Raw genomic sequence first — 16112 nt, forward strand, 5'->3', positions numbered from 1 at the left:
GTAGCGGCGTGGTGATAGCGCCATTAGTAGTGGTAGGTTTGACGACAACAAGTGTTATGACGATGTATAGGCCCCTCTAACTCACTTGGATCACATGATTTCGGATCCAAGGTAAACGAGTAAGTGGAAATCATACTTGAACCTCTTGTGTGGGTGTGTGTATGTGAACCGGTGCAAAACTAATCAAAGCAAACACAAATGATCGCATTTAACATCTTGGATCATGTTTTTCGTAGCAAAACCAAGATCTACAAAGGTTTCTCTCGCTAGAAGTGTAGGTGGCGACTCATGAGCGGTAGAAACCCTAAGTCAATTAGTGGCGAGTTATGTGGTTTGGTCTTTTTTGACACATGGCATCCATGAAAATTGGGTAAAACGGAGTAGTGGGGAGGCATGTGAAGTTAGTGGGTTCGGAATTAAAAAAAAATTAATTGGTCAAGACGGTGTCCAACCAATCAAAATATCTCCTCTCTCTTGCATCTCGTGGTTCAAACCATATTATATCCCACAAAAAAAAAAAAAAAAAAAAAAACCACACCAAAGGGGATGGTGTTGAGCATGTAATTGCTTGTATGTGGTTTACCCAGCCACATGCTCACTACTCCCGGTCTAAAACACAAAATCACTATTTAAAAGTGTGGGCCCTTGATTATGGTTCCAATGGGCTTGCTAATCCCCATTATATGCGTTTACAAGTTGGAGCCCAACCTTAATTACCCATTAAGAGGCTCGATAAATCATTAAGATGTGTCTTTTAAATGAACCAAACATACCCTATCTCTAATCGATTTAGAGGTAGCATCTTAATGGAATCATCAAGATGCTATTAAACAACCCCTAATATTGTACGTTAAAAAAATAGTCACTAACCCAATATTAATATCTTTGTAGTTTGTTTAAGGGATATTGGATTTAAATAACCCAAACTTTCACCAATTGGCCGATATCACTTTCAACTTTCGATTTGTACCACACCACTCCCAACTTTTAACATATTTTGCTCTAGCATTCCCAAACTAACTAAACCCTAACTCAATTAATTTTTTTATTGATGTGGCACGTGGCAGCTAGCATGATAAGTTTTGATGACGTGGCAGCTGACGTGACATTTTTATGATGTGGCAATTGACATGACATTTTTAATAATGTGGTATCTGACATCAACTAACTAACTGGGCTAGAGTTTTGTTGATTTAAGAGTGTGAGAGGAACATAAGTTGAAAGTTGTGAACGCTGTGGTACAAATCGAAAGTTGAGAGTAATATCCGTCTATTGGTGAAAATTGGGGTTATTTAAATTTAATATCCCTTTATTTAAATATAAAATATAAAGTGTTAGAGATTAAAATCATTAAGCCTTAGACACGTTCGATTGTGTCCTCTACAATTCTCTGTGTTTGAAGCCTAACAAAATATCAACTAAGGTGTATACATTAAGCGTGTGCCAATCAAATCTTTTTTGAAGTCAGTTTTTTTTTTTTTTGAAAGGAGAACTTCAATAGAAACAAACCGGCTAAAAACTAGGCCGACAACAAACTACAAAAACACTACATTATACAAATTTATACCAACTCTCTCACGAAACATTCTAATGCTTCGATCTATTAGAGAACCATAAAAAGCCTAACGCCTTAATCTCACTAGTAGTGTTCTCAATTCTGACCGGCTTACCTGTGAACTTCAATTCGTTCCTAGCCTTCCAAATACTCCAACATCCGATAATCATATTACCTTGAATAGCTTCTTTCCACTGTTCCGACACGCCGGCTGAGGAATGGATCTCAAGGAGGTCCTTAAAGGAGAACACAAAGATACAAGGAATTTTGCACCAAGAGCTCACAAACTGCCACACCGTTGAAGCAACCCAACAGGCCGTGAACAAGTGGTCGATGGATTCGTCTCCGGAATGGCAGAGCGGGCACGAGACATCCACAATAGGGACGTTCCTATTTCTTAAGGCCGTACCGGTGGGAGTACTATTCAACTCAGAGCGCCAAACGAAAATATTACATTTTTTCGGGATCCATTTACACCAACTAAAAACATATTTGTTACTCGTGTCCGTACCCATAACAAGGAGACTTCTCACAGCTTTGACCGAGAACTCGCCAGAGGAACCTCCAATCCATTTCCATCTATCATGTTCAGGACCGAGAATAACAGCTGAAAGAAGACCGCATACTATTGAAAATCAGCCGCCAAAGCAGTCGAAGTCGACTGCTCCTTCCAGTTCCAAACAAAAGCATGACCGATACCAAGCACAATCCGATCTTTCAACTTACATTTTTAGCAGATTCCAGCGAGAAGAGGGCAGGGAACTTATTTTTTAGCGGCTCATTAATAATTCACGGATCTAACCAAAAAGCAATGTTTTCGCCGTTTCCAATTAGACCTTTAATGCAGTTCCGAAGAGGCTCGTTGTTTACTTTGACTTTAATGAAAACCTTCGCTATATTTCTCCAAGTCCCACTCGCGGTTTTTTTTTTTTTGAAAGGAATGCATTCCCAACCCACACGACTACTGTGGATCGCTTCAATGACTTTCTTCCATAAACTTTCACCATCCGTTTTGCACCTCCAACCCCATTTCGTCAACATAGCCACGTTTAGATCCGAAAGCTTGCTTAAACCTAATCTACCATCTTTTTTCGGGGATGTAACCCGATCCCATGCAACCCAATGCATCTTCCTTTCCTCACTCGACCCACCCCAAAGGAACTTTTTCATCATTCGTTCCAAATCTGTAATAACGTTTTTTGAAGCCTTGTACAACGAGAAGTAGTAAGTCGGTAAACTTTCTAAGACGGCTTTAATAAGAATAACCCTCCCGCTATCGAAAGCGTGTTGGATTTCCACATAGCCAAACGAATCTGGAACACTTCGTAAACCGGAGACCAATTATTGACCCGATTCATATTGGCACCCACCATTAGCCCAAGATATTTGAAAGGGGTGCTGTCCGGATTACAACCCAACTCATTTGCCAAACTTCTAACCTCATCCGATGACACACCAATCTCGTAGAGATTAGATTTTTTAATGTTTATCTTGAGGCCCGAGCAAATGTGAAAACATCTAAGAATCCGCAACACATTTGATATCTCCTCCTTCGACCATTCACCGAGAATGATTGCATCGTCAGCGTACAATAAATGAGAAACCACCAGGCCACCACTAGGCAGTTTGATCCCTTTCACCACCTCCGCTGCAATAGCCTTATCAATCATGCAAGACAACGCCTCCATAACCATTAGAAAAAGGAAAGGAGATAGAGGATCTCCTTGCTTCATCCCTTTCCGGCATCGGAATTGAAACGTAGTGTAACTGTCACACCCCAACCGATGGCGGAATCATCGGGGAATGGCACTGAGCGAAACAGATTGTCCAGAAGTTTCCATAACAATTATCATTACTATTCAGTTAAATAACACGTCCCATACCGTGTCCCAAATAACAAACAAATTATTACAGATAACCACCAGTCAAATACTCTGTTCCGACAACTCAGATTTAAAAAAAAACAAATAAATATTGTTCAAATGCTCCTAAAGACCCAGCCTGACAAGATCTACAAACAACTATACTCTAGTTGCTCTTTCCTGACAGACAATTATTTGTTGGGGGCCTCTAGAGCTTTATTCTAGCCTCGCTTTCCTAGCAAGCACACATCTTAAACACCTGTCACATACGTTAAAATAAAGTCAATACATAAAATGTAAAGGTGAGCATAGAAGTTTGATAATAGCATATAGAGTTTGAATAGTTTACGCATAACCAACACGTACACAGAGGAAAACGAAGCATGTTAATTATCGACATGAACCTATCGATACCAGTGACTGCGGGTTGACTGTCCGAGACAGTTCGCAATACATGATTACCACCGTAATCCATGCAAGTAATTGTCCTTAACAACCCCCGTGTGAACGGGTGCTGAGTCCAAACTATAGTACTACGTCGTTAAGGCAGGTAGATATCATTCCACATGTAAACACAATCAACAAGTGTAACACCTCGAAAATTTACGTCCTATAATGTATTGACACGTGTCATAAGCTGGAACGTGTTAATGAATACTATAGAGGGACTAAAGTTGACAAACATAGAAAATATGTGAATTCAAGGGTTCAAAATATCAACAAGGGATAAATATACTTTACAGTAACCCTAAATAATGCTCGTACCTTCGAACGAATGAATCACGGACCATACAGAACTAAATGTGGAAGAAAGTGAGGAATTACAAACTGCAGGGGTTAAATGTGTCAACATGTTTAAGTTATACCTCTGAGTGACCCTTTAGCAAACCCGAGGCTTTGTAACGATAAATTATGCTCACTGGAATGCACGATATAAATTTCATAAAGTTTCGTTATTAAATGAGAAAGTCATGATCAAATTCGTACATGAGGGGTTGAAAGCGTCAACATTGAAAGTTAAGACTTTTCGGGTAGTAATAAAGTAACCGAGGACTTAACAAGACGGGTAAAAGCCATGAGGCCCTTATACGTAAATAAGAAAGGCCCAAAATGCAAAGTTACCCCTCCGTAAAACCAAGAGCCAACTGCAATAATTGAAAAAGATTTGAAAAATCTTACAGCAGGTCTCAGGCGGGCCGCGTAAGATATAGCAAGGGCTTACGCGGGCCGCGTCAATAGTGCGAAGGTTTGATTTCTGTCAGTGAGATTAAGGCGGGCCGCGTAAGCCTTGTTAAGGTCTTACACGGGCCGCGTCAGACTCCCAGATGCAGAATACGTGGGCAACAACATTGTTTGGTGTTTTAACCGACTTTAAACATTATTGCAACAACATGGGCGCCCCCTAAACGACCCCTAGGCCTCAGAGACACTTGTTGATGATCTGGTTACACTTGTAGACTTGTGTGTCATGATCTAATGCATCCATGATCACTATAAAAGGGCATGAGATGCAACCATTGTAACCACACCTTCATTCAACACTTCTGATCATTTCTGGAGCTCAAGAGTCTTCACTAAGCATCTCTGGTCGTGCATAGGACTTCAGTGTAACACCTCGAAATTTTGTGTCCAATAATGTGTTAACACGTGTCATGAGTTTACACGTGGCATTAAATATTAAATAAAGGACTAAAGTTGACAAACCTTGAAAGTATGTAAATTCGAGGGTTAAAAATGTCAACAAGGGGTAAATATACTGTATAGTAACCCTAAATGATGCTCGTACCTTCAAACGAATGAATCATGGATCGTACGGAGCGAAATGCGGGAGAAAGTGAGAGATTACAAGCTACAGGGGTTAATTGTGTCAACATGTTCAATTTATACCTCTGAGTGACCCTTTGACGAACCCGAGGCTTTGTAACAGTAAAATACGCTCACTAGAATATACGATATAAACTTCGCGAAGTTCCGTTTTAAAACGAGAAAGTTATGATCAAATTCGTATGCGAGGGGTTAAAAGCGTCAACAATAAAAGTTAAGGCTTTTCGGATAGTAATTAAACTAACCGGGGACTTAACAATGCGGGTAAAAGTCACGAGGCCTTTAATTGTAAATAATCGAGGGCCAAATCGCAAAGTTACCCCTTCGAAACCGAAAGGTCAGGTTAATCATGACAAAAGATTTGAAAATCTGGATTACAGGCCTCAGGCGGGCCGCGTGATGAAACAAGCAAGTTAATGCGGGCCGCGCGCCTTATGTTGATTCGTTTACTGACATGAAGATTCAGGCGGCCCGCGTCCATGTTGCCTGAATCCTAATGCGGGCCGCGTGAAAGTCACAGATGCAGAACTCTTGGACAGATTCAATGTTTGAGCTTGTGAACGATCATTGATGCATTAATTGAAGCATGGGCGCCCTCTACATGTCCCCTAGCACTATAGGACACCTGCTGATCATCCATGAACCATTGTAGAGTGAGTTGTAATGATCTTGTGCATGAAAATTCACTATAAAAGGACATACATTGTGCACAATTGAAACACACCTCAAACCTGCATTCTAGTTCACTTCTGGAGCTCTAAAGCATTCCTCTAACATCTCTAGTCGTGCACCAAGCTTCTGTAAGTATGCCTACCCTTTTGTGGCTTAGTTTATGCATAGTTTAGCTTAAAAGTCAATCCGTCGTAATTAACGATTGACTTTGCGATAAATCACAAATGGTCCAGTGATTTGTCGAATCAAAGGTAGTTATATATTGGTAATCATGTGGGCTTTAAACCCCTAAAAGGGCATCCTCTGATTCCCACTCTAACTAGTCCGAATGTCGAGTCAAACGTGCTTAGAAAAAGTCAACAGAAGTGCTATTTTGCGATTTAATGCATAATCTGTAATGTAGATGGTGTGTAACCTATTTAAACACTCATAAAACATGATAATAAGTATATTAACTAGTCTAAGCTTGTTTGATCCGACCGTTTACTGGTTTGACCCGGTTCGGAGCCGAAAGTCGCAAAACTTTTGACTTTTGCTTTGACTTCAGTTCTGACCCGTTAAAGTATGAATTAGATATGCCTTAGGACTCTCTTAGGATCAGGTTACATGATGGTATAACCCTCTGTGACCGGTTCGTTGTTTGTCCGAGTCTTTTACACCTTTCCGTTAAATGCTTAAAAGTTGACCGTAACGCCCTTTTTAATTTAAAACGAGAAATTCGGACATGTGAAAGAACCATAACCTTGGTTACTGATTTCTAAGCATGTCCCTAAAATTTCACGTCAATCCGAGGTCCAGAATAGGAGTTATGCTAAGTAGCGCAAATTACGGAAACTTTAGTAATTAAAGAGCGCAATTAGCATAATGCCTATCTAAACCCAGATTTCGACACCAAACCTTTTACACATTGATGTAAAATAATATTTTGGGATTTTTGAAGATTTTTAATTATTTTTAACCTGCTCATAACCTACGGTTATGGCAACGGTTCGGTAAATACCGAATATACCCTTTTCGGCCATAACTTGAGTTCTACAAGGTCTTTTGACCCGATTCCAGTTGCTACTGATTTTAAATAATAAATAAAGTATTTTAGACTTTATAAACTATTCGGGAAACTCAGATTTCCTGTAGAACTCAGAAACCTCTTTATAATCTTTAAAAAGACCGAAATACCCCTACGGGGCATAATATGAACTTAAACTCGTTACGGGCATTAAGGAAGGTATCCTACTGATACCACAACCTCTTTAAGGCATATTGACTTAGGAAACCAGTGTAGGACTCTTACGGTTACCCGTTGCGCCTTTTGCGCGCACGGTTCGGCTTGTGTAACTAGTTTACATAAACTAGCCGAAACGGGTCAAACCATATTGTTTTGACCCCAAAATCCAGAGTGTGGTTATTATACCCATATAAAACAAGTCTTCAAACTTGTTGGGTCCAAATCACATTCCATTCCCGGTTTTCGCCTTTCACGCGATTAAACCGTAATTATCCTTTGAAACTGACCGGTCTAAGCTACGGCTAAATTAAAGACCCGTTAGGATTCTAATAGGTTATTTTTTTAACCTTCGTTCCAGAATAGGAGACCAGTAAAAGCTATTTGCAATTTATTCGATTAAGGATTTATACTTGCAAAGGTAAGTACTTTTAACTTATTTTCCGTTATACGGGCTTGGGCTACGGTATATAGCATACCGCTTGATCGGGCGTCAAATTCTCCACCGTTGAGTGGGTAATTGAATAAATTTGATCGGCTCGTTTAAACAGTCTTGTTACTTAAAAGCCTTTGGGGGGTTAATGACCATGTCCCGGATATCCCTGGCATCATTTTACGAAATGGCCACGACCTAAGCGCGGAGTGTAGGCGTACACTCGTCAGTGCATAAATAGTTGATGTGGCGTGTCTATTGATCTTTAACCCGGACAAGATCCGGGCTATTGAACGCATAAGGAACATGTAATCCGTTAACAAGATTATAAATTTAAATAATTCTCCCAAGTTATAAAAGAGTTTGTGCCTTGTGCATTCAAATCAGTTTTAATAAACATTTTACAAAAGTGTCGGTTGAATGTATTTACCAGTGTAAACTGACGTATTTTCCCAAAAAGACTAAATGCAGGTACTATGCGTAATTGGCTGGATATTTCTCCTTAGCATCATAAAGAGTCTCGCAAGCTTAAGATGCCTACGTCTGTTGAACAATACTTATATTTTTATTGATCCCCTGTGGATACTTTTCGACTATTCGTAATACATTTGATATTACAAACAATGGTTGAAATATAATTATCTTTATGCTTCCGCTATGCATTCATATATTGTGTGGTTTGACTATATTGTTGCCAACTACGTCACGATAATCCCCCACCGGGCCCACCGGTGAGACACGTGGAAATCGGGGTGTGACATTCAGTAAGTGTGCTTAACCCTTCATAGTTAAGTTTTTGCTTAGTTTTAGCTTAAAAGTCAATCCGTCGTAATTAACGGTTGACTTAACGATTAATCACAAATGGTCCAGTGATTAGTCGAATCAAAGGTAGTTATATGTTGGTAATTATGTGGGCATTAAACCCTTAAAAGGGCACCCTCTGATTCCCACTCTAACTAGTCCAAATGTCGGGTCAAAGTTGCTTAGAAAAAGTCAACAGAATGCTAATTTTCGATTTAACGCATAATTAACAATGTAGATGGCATGTAACCTGATTTATCACTCATGTAATTTGATAATAAGTATAAGAACTGGTCTAAGCTTGTTTGATCCGACCATTTGCTGTTTTGACCCGGTTCGGAACCGAAAGTCGCAAAACTTTGACTTTTGCTTTGACTTTAGTTCTGACCCGTTTTGGTATGACTTAGATATGCCTTAGGACCAGGTTACATAATGGTATAAACCTCTGTGGCTGGTTCATTGTTTGTCCGAGTCGTTTGTACATTTCCGTTATATGCTTAAAAGTTGACCATAATGCCCTTTTGACCTTAAAACGAGAATTTTGGATATGTGAAAGGACAATAACTTTAGTTACTGATTTCTAAGCATGTTCCAAAAATTTCATGTCAATACGAGGCCTAGAATAGGAGTTATGCTAATTAGTGCAGTTAAGAAAACTTTAGTAATTAAACGGCGCAATTAGCATAAAGCCTATCTAGACCCAAATTTCGACACCAAACCTTTTACACACTGATGTAATATAATATTTTGAGATTTTTAAAGATTTTTAATTATTTTTAACCTGCTCATAACCTAAGGTTATGGCGTTGATTCGGTAAATATCGAATACACCCTTTTCGGACATAAAATAAGTTCTACATAGTATTTTGACACGAATCTAGTTGCCAGTAATTTTAAATAATAAATAAAGTATTTTGAACTTTATAACTTGGTCAGAAAACTCAGATTTCCTGTTTAACCCGGAAATCGCTTAAAACGACTTTATACGCATATTAAACGCATAGTTTGAGTTGAAAACCATTTTGTCAAGTAAGACTTATTACCTACTGATGTAACTTGTTAAAATAAGTGGTTTTACTGATTTATTCAGACCCGAACATCAGAAGTATAAATAATCCCTTTTATAACCTTTAAAATGACCAAAATACCCCTACGGGGCGTATTATGGGATTAAACTTGTTATGGGCATAATGGAAGGTATCCTACTGATATAACAACCTCTTTAGAGCATATTGACTTAGGAAGCCTGTATAAGACTCTTACGGTTACCCGTTACGCCTTTTACGCGTTCGGTTCGGTTTATGTAACTTGTTTACATAAATTAGCCGAAACGGGTCAAACCTTGTCGTTTCTATCTCAAAATCCAGAATGTGGTTAGATTACCCATATAAAACAAGTCTTCAAAATTGTCGGGTCTAAAACACATTCTATTCTGGTCTTCGCTTAATCGTGCGTTCGAACCGTATCTTTCGTTAAAACTAACCGGTCTAAGTTTAGGATTAATTAAGGACCCATTAGGATTCTATAGGTTATTATAAACCTTCGTCCCATAATAGGAGACCCAGTAAAAGCTACTTGCACTTGCTGTTGTGAATTATACTTGCAAAGGTAAATACTTTTAACTTATTTCCCTATACGGGCTTGGGGTACGGTATATAAAATACCGCTTGGTCGAGCATTTGATCTTAATCGATTAGTGGTTAAGTATTTTCAAGATGACCCTTTAAAAATTTGATTTGTTTGCTTAAAGCCTTTGGGGGGTTAATGACCATGTCCCGGATATCCCTGGCATCATCTTACGAGATGGCCACGACCTAAGCACGGGGTGTAGGCGTACACCTGACAGCTGCATATGAAAAATGGTATCTCACTTAAGGATTAACCTTGTGGGTATTATACCTGTGGTGTGTCTATTAGTCTTTAACCCGGTCTACGGAACGGGCTACTGAACGCAAAGAAACATGTAATTCGTTTACAAGTATTATATTAAAATAATTATCCCAAGTTATAAAAGTTTGTGCCACGTGCATTCAAATCAATTTTGTTAAACCTTTTTCAAAAGTGTCGGTTGAATATATTTACCAGTGTAAACTGACGTATTTTCCCAAAAAGGTTAAGTGCAGGTACTAAGCGAAATAGGCTGGCTTCCTCCTAGCGTCCACAATAAGTCTCGCAAGCTTGGGCGTCAAACTGTTGAACATTATTTCCTATTTTATTTTGATCCCCTGTGGATTATTTCAACTATTTGTGATACATGATATTACAATTATATTCAGTTGAAATATATCTATCTTTTGCGTCCGCTGTGCATTTAAATATTGTGTTGTTTGACTGTATTGTTGCCAACTACGTCACGGTAATCCCCCACCGGGCCCACCGGTGAAACGTGTGGAAATCAGGGTGTGACAGGTTGGTATCAGAGCCAACGTTGAGTGAATTAAACACTATCCCTATGTGTTTAATCTCAATGACACAATTGCACGTAATCGAGTCTAGACAAGAACTTAGGACAATCCCGAATTGTTGCTTTAGTTTGTCCTTTATTGTTTGTTATTTATTTCAATTGTGAAAGTAGGAAATATGCCACCAGCAATCAGAAGAGGAGGAAGAGGCAAAGGGCCAATCACTACCCACAATGATCACGAGGCCGGACCTTCACACATGCGAGCTCCTTCCAGCACAAGGAGTGCCGAACCTTAGAGGAACAGGAGGAACCTCTTTGAGCCCGCTAGACGGTCTACCTCACACAGTTTGACACCTTCATACCGTCACTCTTTTGGGCCGAATTCGGAAAACGAGTCCGATAACCCTCAACCTTCATTTATACCTCTCCAGCGTTCCGTTTCGCACCGTTCTTTTGGCGACCCTACTCCTGTCTTTCAGGGCCGGTTCAACCCGGCAAACTTTGTCCAAGAACCAGTAGGTTTTAACCCTTTTGGACCAGAGGACCATTTCTCCGAAGACAATGCGATGGATATGGACGAGGACACGGATCCCGTCGAGCCTGCAAGAGGTACCCCCAACCATCCTATCGAGATCTCTGATGGATCATCCTTCCATGGAACACCCTATCAGGGTCCAGACAGTTACCAAGCAAGGTTCAACTAGTGTGAGTGGTACTTTACACCCTCTCACCATCTATCGCCTCATGAGCAGCAGCAGCAGCAGGATCCCTCCGAGGATTCGCGTTTCGTGGCAGTAACACCACCGCCACCAGTTCATCAACACCTCCAGATCCGCCAAGGCATAGAAGAACAGGCGCGCAGATGTCCACACGAGGAGGGGATTTTCACTTTAGCACTCCTCGCCACTCAAGTGGAAGTCACTACCCGCCACTGCCTGAAGACCCTCAAATGGGTGGACCTTCTAATCCACCAGCAGAGGTGAATTCTGCACCAGTTGCACCACCTCCGCCACCATTCGGCTATGATAACCCGATACCTACATACACCGGTTCCACAGCATATAACCCGTTTGAGCTGCCGACTCACACCCACTATAATTATGCTGATGCCAACCCATACTTGGTAGCGGCCAACTACAACGCTCTTCATCCAGAAGGACCTTATGGGAATCCTTGGGGAATGGGATACTCAGCTCATGGGTATCCAGCACCTGCTAGACCTCCGGTTCAACAGCCGTTGCAGCAACCACGTTTTTCCCCACCGGAACAGGAAGGAATCCTCCACCGTTTAAACAGGGTGGAGCGAGATTTCGAGCAAGAACGTAAGAACAATCGTGGATTCCTCAAGGGCCTGGCAAACCTACTGAAAGGGAAGAAGAAGCAAGATCATTAGTCTCTATATGTACTATTGTATTTCCTATTTCAATCAAGTCCCTGCGTGGACATTTATTGTGTGTTTTGTCCCTGCGTGGGCTTACCTTTCAGTCCCTACGTGGACTTATCTTTCAGTCCCTGTGTGGACATCTATCCTAGTATTTGGTCCCTGCGTGGACTTGTTTTCTGTGTAACCTCTGCGTAGGTATTTCGTCTTTTAAAAAGTCCTGTTTAGGGCAGTGTGTAATCTCTTAATATGTATTGGAATGTTAAGTTTATAAATTTCATTTTGTCATTATATGCATAAATATATGAAGTAAATAAATCAAAAATCATTCCTTTTAAATTAATCTGCCTACCAGTTATTAAATAAAGAATCTTAACGGTATAACCTAGCCTTCGTGTCATTATAAGACCCGGCCAAGATGGTGAGACCTGATTAAAAGATTCAAATCCTTGTTAACCTCTGTAACATGTTAACACTCCTGGCAGACGTGATTCATTAAAATCACACGTGTCATTTTTACCCAAGGATCTTTCAAGGGATTCCAAACCTAATTTAATGATTTATAAATCATGGGTTTAAATCATTGATTAATATAATCACATATCAAGCATCCATTAGTGATGTAGTGCTTACGGGCCATACTCATTGTCATATAAGGCAGAAGACAGTTGTAGTCTATGACTCCCTGTCAGAAAAGGGTAAAGAACTATGTTCAAACCTTTATGCCTTGATTCTCTGAAATCCTGGCTTATAAATTTAAATGTCCCTGTGACTAGGCTTTTGTGCCACTAACAATATTGTTTGTAATTAGGATAAGTTATATTAAAATCCTAAATAAATGTGAGTAACAAATTAACCAAATATGGTCTATGTTTACCATGGTTAATGAATTGCCATAAAAGACAATTCCATAATAAACTCCTAAATAAATTTTTGTCATTATCTTATGTAGCAGATCAAGATAAAATGACTGACTCGGATGAAATAAATAGTCATCCAAAGGAGAATGAGAATGAGGTTTGTATTAATATCGCGGGTGAGGAACTTCAAGCATTAATTGACAATGCTGTTACGAAAGCCTTGGATAGGCAATACAGTGAGTCGAGCGGGACTCGGAGTAGGACCCGATCCGCACCGCATTCAAAGCCCAAGACTCATTCCGAGGCACATAGCAAGCCTCCCTCCAAGAAAGATGAACCAAAGAAAGATGATGACGATCGTCACTCTTCAAACCATCATAGTGACCCGTCTCAAAAAGTTGTGCTGAATCAAGGACCCCGTGACAAGGGTTGCTCCTACAAATACTTTGTTTCGTGCAAGCCCCGGGATTTTACAGGGGAGAAAGGAGCAATAGACTGCATGACATGGTTGGATGAGATGGACACGGTGGTTGATATCAGCGGATGCGCTGAAAAGGATGTAGTGAAGTTTGTATCACAATCGTTCAAGGGTGAGGCCTTGGCCTGGTGGAGATCGCTGATTCAAGCTACTGGAAAGATCCCACTGTACAGTATGTCATGGGAATAATTTGTTGCCCTCATCCGAGAGAACTACTGCCCGCAGCATGAGGTAGAAAAGATCGAGTCGGATTTTTTGTCATTAACTATGAAGAATCTGGATTGCCAAGCTTACCTTACCAGCTTTAACACGATGTCAAGGTTGGTTCCTTATCTGGTGACCCCAGAACCTAAAAGAATAGCTTGTTTCATAGGGGGCTTAGCTCCGGAGATCAAGGCTAGTGTGAAAGCCTCTCGGCCAGCTACATTCAGGTCAGTAGCTGATATATCCTTATCCCTCACGCTGGATGCGGTCAGGCTGAGATCGCTGAGGAACAAGGATGCCGAGAAGAGAAAGCATGATGATGACGACAACTCGCGTCAATCGAATAAGAAGCACCGTGGAAGAAATGACCACAAGAAAGGATCTGGTTCAAGGAAAGATGGGCATCAGTCTGGGGATAAGCCCAAGTGTAAGACTTGCCAGAAATACCATTTTGGGAAATGCAGACTTGACTCCAAATCCCAATCTCAGTCGATACGTTGTGGGATTTGCAAATCCACGGAACATAAGACCCTGGAATGCAAGAAGCTGAAGGACGCAACGTGTTACAGTTGCAATGAGAAGGGTCACATTAAGACAAATTGCCCAAAGAATGCAAAGAAAGCTGATGAAGGGAAGAAGACCAATGCTAGAGTCTTCAGAATGGATGCAAAGGAAGCTGTGCAGGACGACAATGTGATCACAGGTACCTTCCTTATAAATGATGTCTATGTAAGAGTACTATTTGATTCAGGAGCTGATAAATCTTTCGTAGACAATAAGTTTTGTAAATTGCTGAATTTACCTGTTAAGACTTTAAGTGTGAAGTATGAGGTGGAACTAGCTGATGGCACCTTAGAAATCGCCTCAACCATTTTAGAGGGATGTTCCATATCTATTAAGAACCACTCTTTTCCCTTGACCATACTTCCTTTGAAGTTAGCTGGTTTCGACATAGTTTTGGGTATGGACTGGTTATCTCATAACCAGGCCCAGATTATCTGTAATAAGAAGCAAGTGGTGATCAAGACTCCGTCAGGTGAATCACTTACCATTCAGGGAGATACACAGTATGGACTGCTGATGTGCGTGAAGTGTGTTATAATTTTGATGTATATTTAAGCCCCTTTTTACACTTTTAGCCAAGTTTTAAATTTATAAAACACGATATTCACTAACACTAAACACACATATGGGCAAGTGCACCCATCGTGGACGTAGTATAGTGTTGGTAAGATACCGAGGTCTTCCAAGGACACAAGAGCTTTTAATACCGGTTTATCCTCAACGTCTAATCAAATCAAAAAGTGAGAAAAATGTTTTAAACTAAGAAAAATAAAAACTAACTAAATGCTGAAAAATAAAATAAAATAAAAACAGATAGACAAGATGAATCACTTGGATCCGACACATGTATTAGTATAACCTTTGATTATTTTCGCACTTTTGCACTTGTTTAAGAGATTATCTTAGTTATTGTAGTAGGCCCCTCTTTTGAAGGCGACGTTACCCTCAACCCAGTAGTTTGAGTCAGCAAGGATACAATCCTAAAGGGTCGGATTATTGAAAGATAATGAATTAAGTTATTAATGCAAATTGTGGTAGGCCCCGCTTTTGGCGGTGACGTTACCCTCGGCTAAGTAGTCTGAGTCAGCAGGGATACAGTCCTAAATAGCCGGGTTATAGTATTAATAATAGTTAACTTATGAGGGGGTCAAAGAGTTTGGATCCCCGCCATCCAATACCTATGGGTATTGAAGGAGATCCTACTAAATTTGACCCAGGTCCCAAGCAGGACCTCTAAACGCTGAACAAGGGCAAGACCCTTACCAAACCGTTCCCTTAACCCCCGACCAGGTAGCCAACATACCTCCATATAGACCGTGGAGATATGAATGGTGAAAATCTTTTATTTTATATAGACAGTAAAATAACGCCAAGACACCACGGACAAACGATAAGAAAAGATAACCTTCAACATAAGTAACTAGTTATTAAAGTCATTAATACAAAACCAAATAAAAAGTGCAAAAGATTAAAAATAAAAAGTATTATACTAAACACTTGTCTTCACCAAGTGATGTAAGAGACTTAGGCAAACATGGCCTTGATTGTCAAGAACTCTTACGATCAATCTTGGATCCCGAGACGACTCACACACTCTACGATGGACAATGGATGATGGTGGTGGATGATGGTGTTATGGTGGTGGTGGGTGGTGGATGAAGTGTGAGAGAGGTGGTGTGCCAAGGGATGAAATGGAATGAAACCAAGCACCCCTATTTATAGGCTGAACAGAAGGCTGGGCACGGCCCCGTGTCCGCTGGACACGCCCCCGTGCCCGTCTGACATTCTCTCTCTTCATTAATTGTAATTCGCAATTACAATTAATGCGCCTGCTGTACTTTCACCACGCCCC

The 16112-nt window shown here is 40.4% G+C and overlaps 1 protein-coding gene across 1 annotated transcript in view; it reads right to left on the reverse strand.

Annotated features, from left to right (window-relative positions):
- Positions 1-3463: 3463 nt before the first annotated feature.
- LOC110919611 overlaps positions 3464-16112 on the reverse strand; it is a 51968-nt gene continuing 39319 nt past the window's right edge. The window contains exon 4 of the mRNA XM_022163881.1: positions 3464-3489. Within this exon, the coding sequence (XP_022019573.1) occupies positions 3464-3489 (26 nt within the window). The remainder of the gene's footprint in view (positions 3490-16112) is intronic.

Source organism: Helianthus annuus, chromosome 16, assembly GCF_002127325.2.
Source record: "Helianthus annuus cultivar XRQ/B chromosome 16, HanXRQr2.0-SUNRISE, whole genome shotgun sequence".
Lineage (NCBI taxonomy): Eukaryota > Viridiplantae > Streptophyta > Magnoliopsida > Asterales > Asteraceae > Helianthus > Helianthus annuus.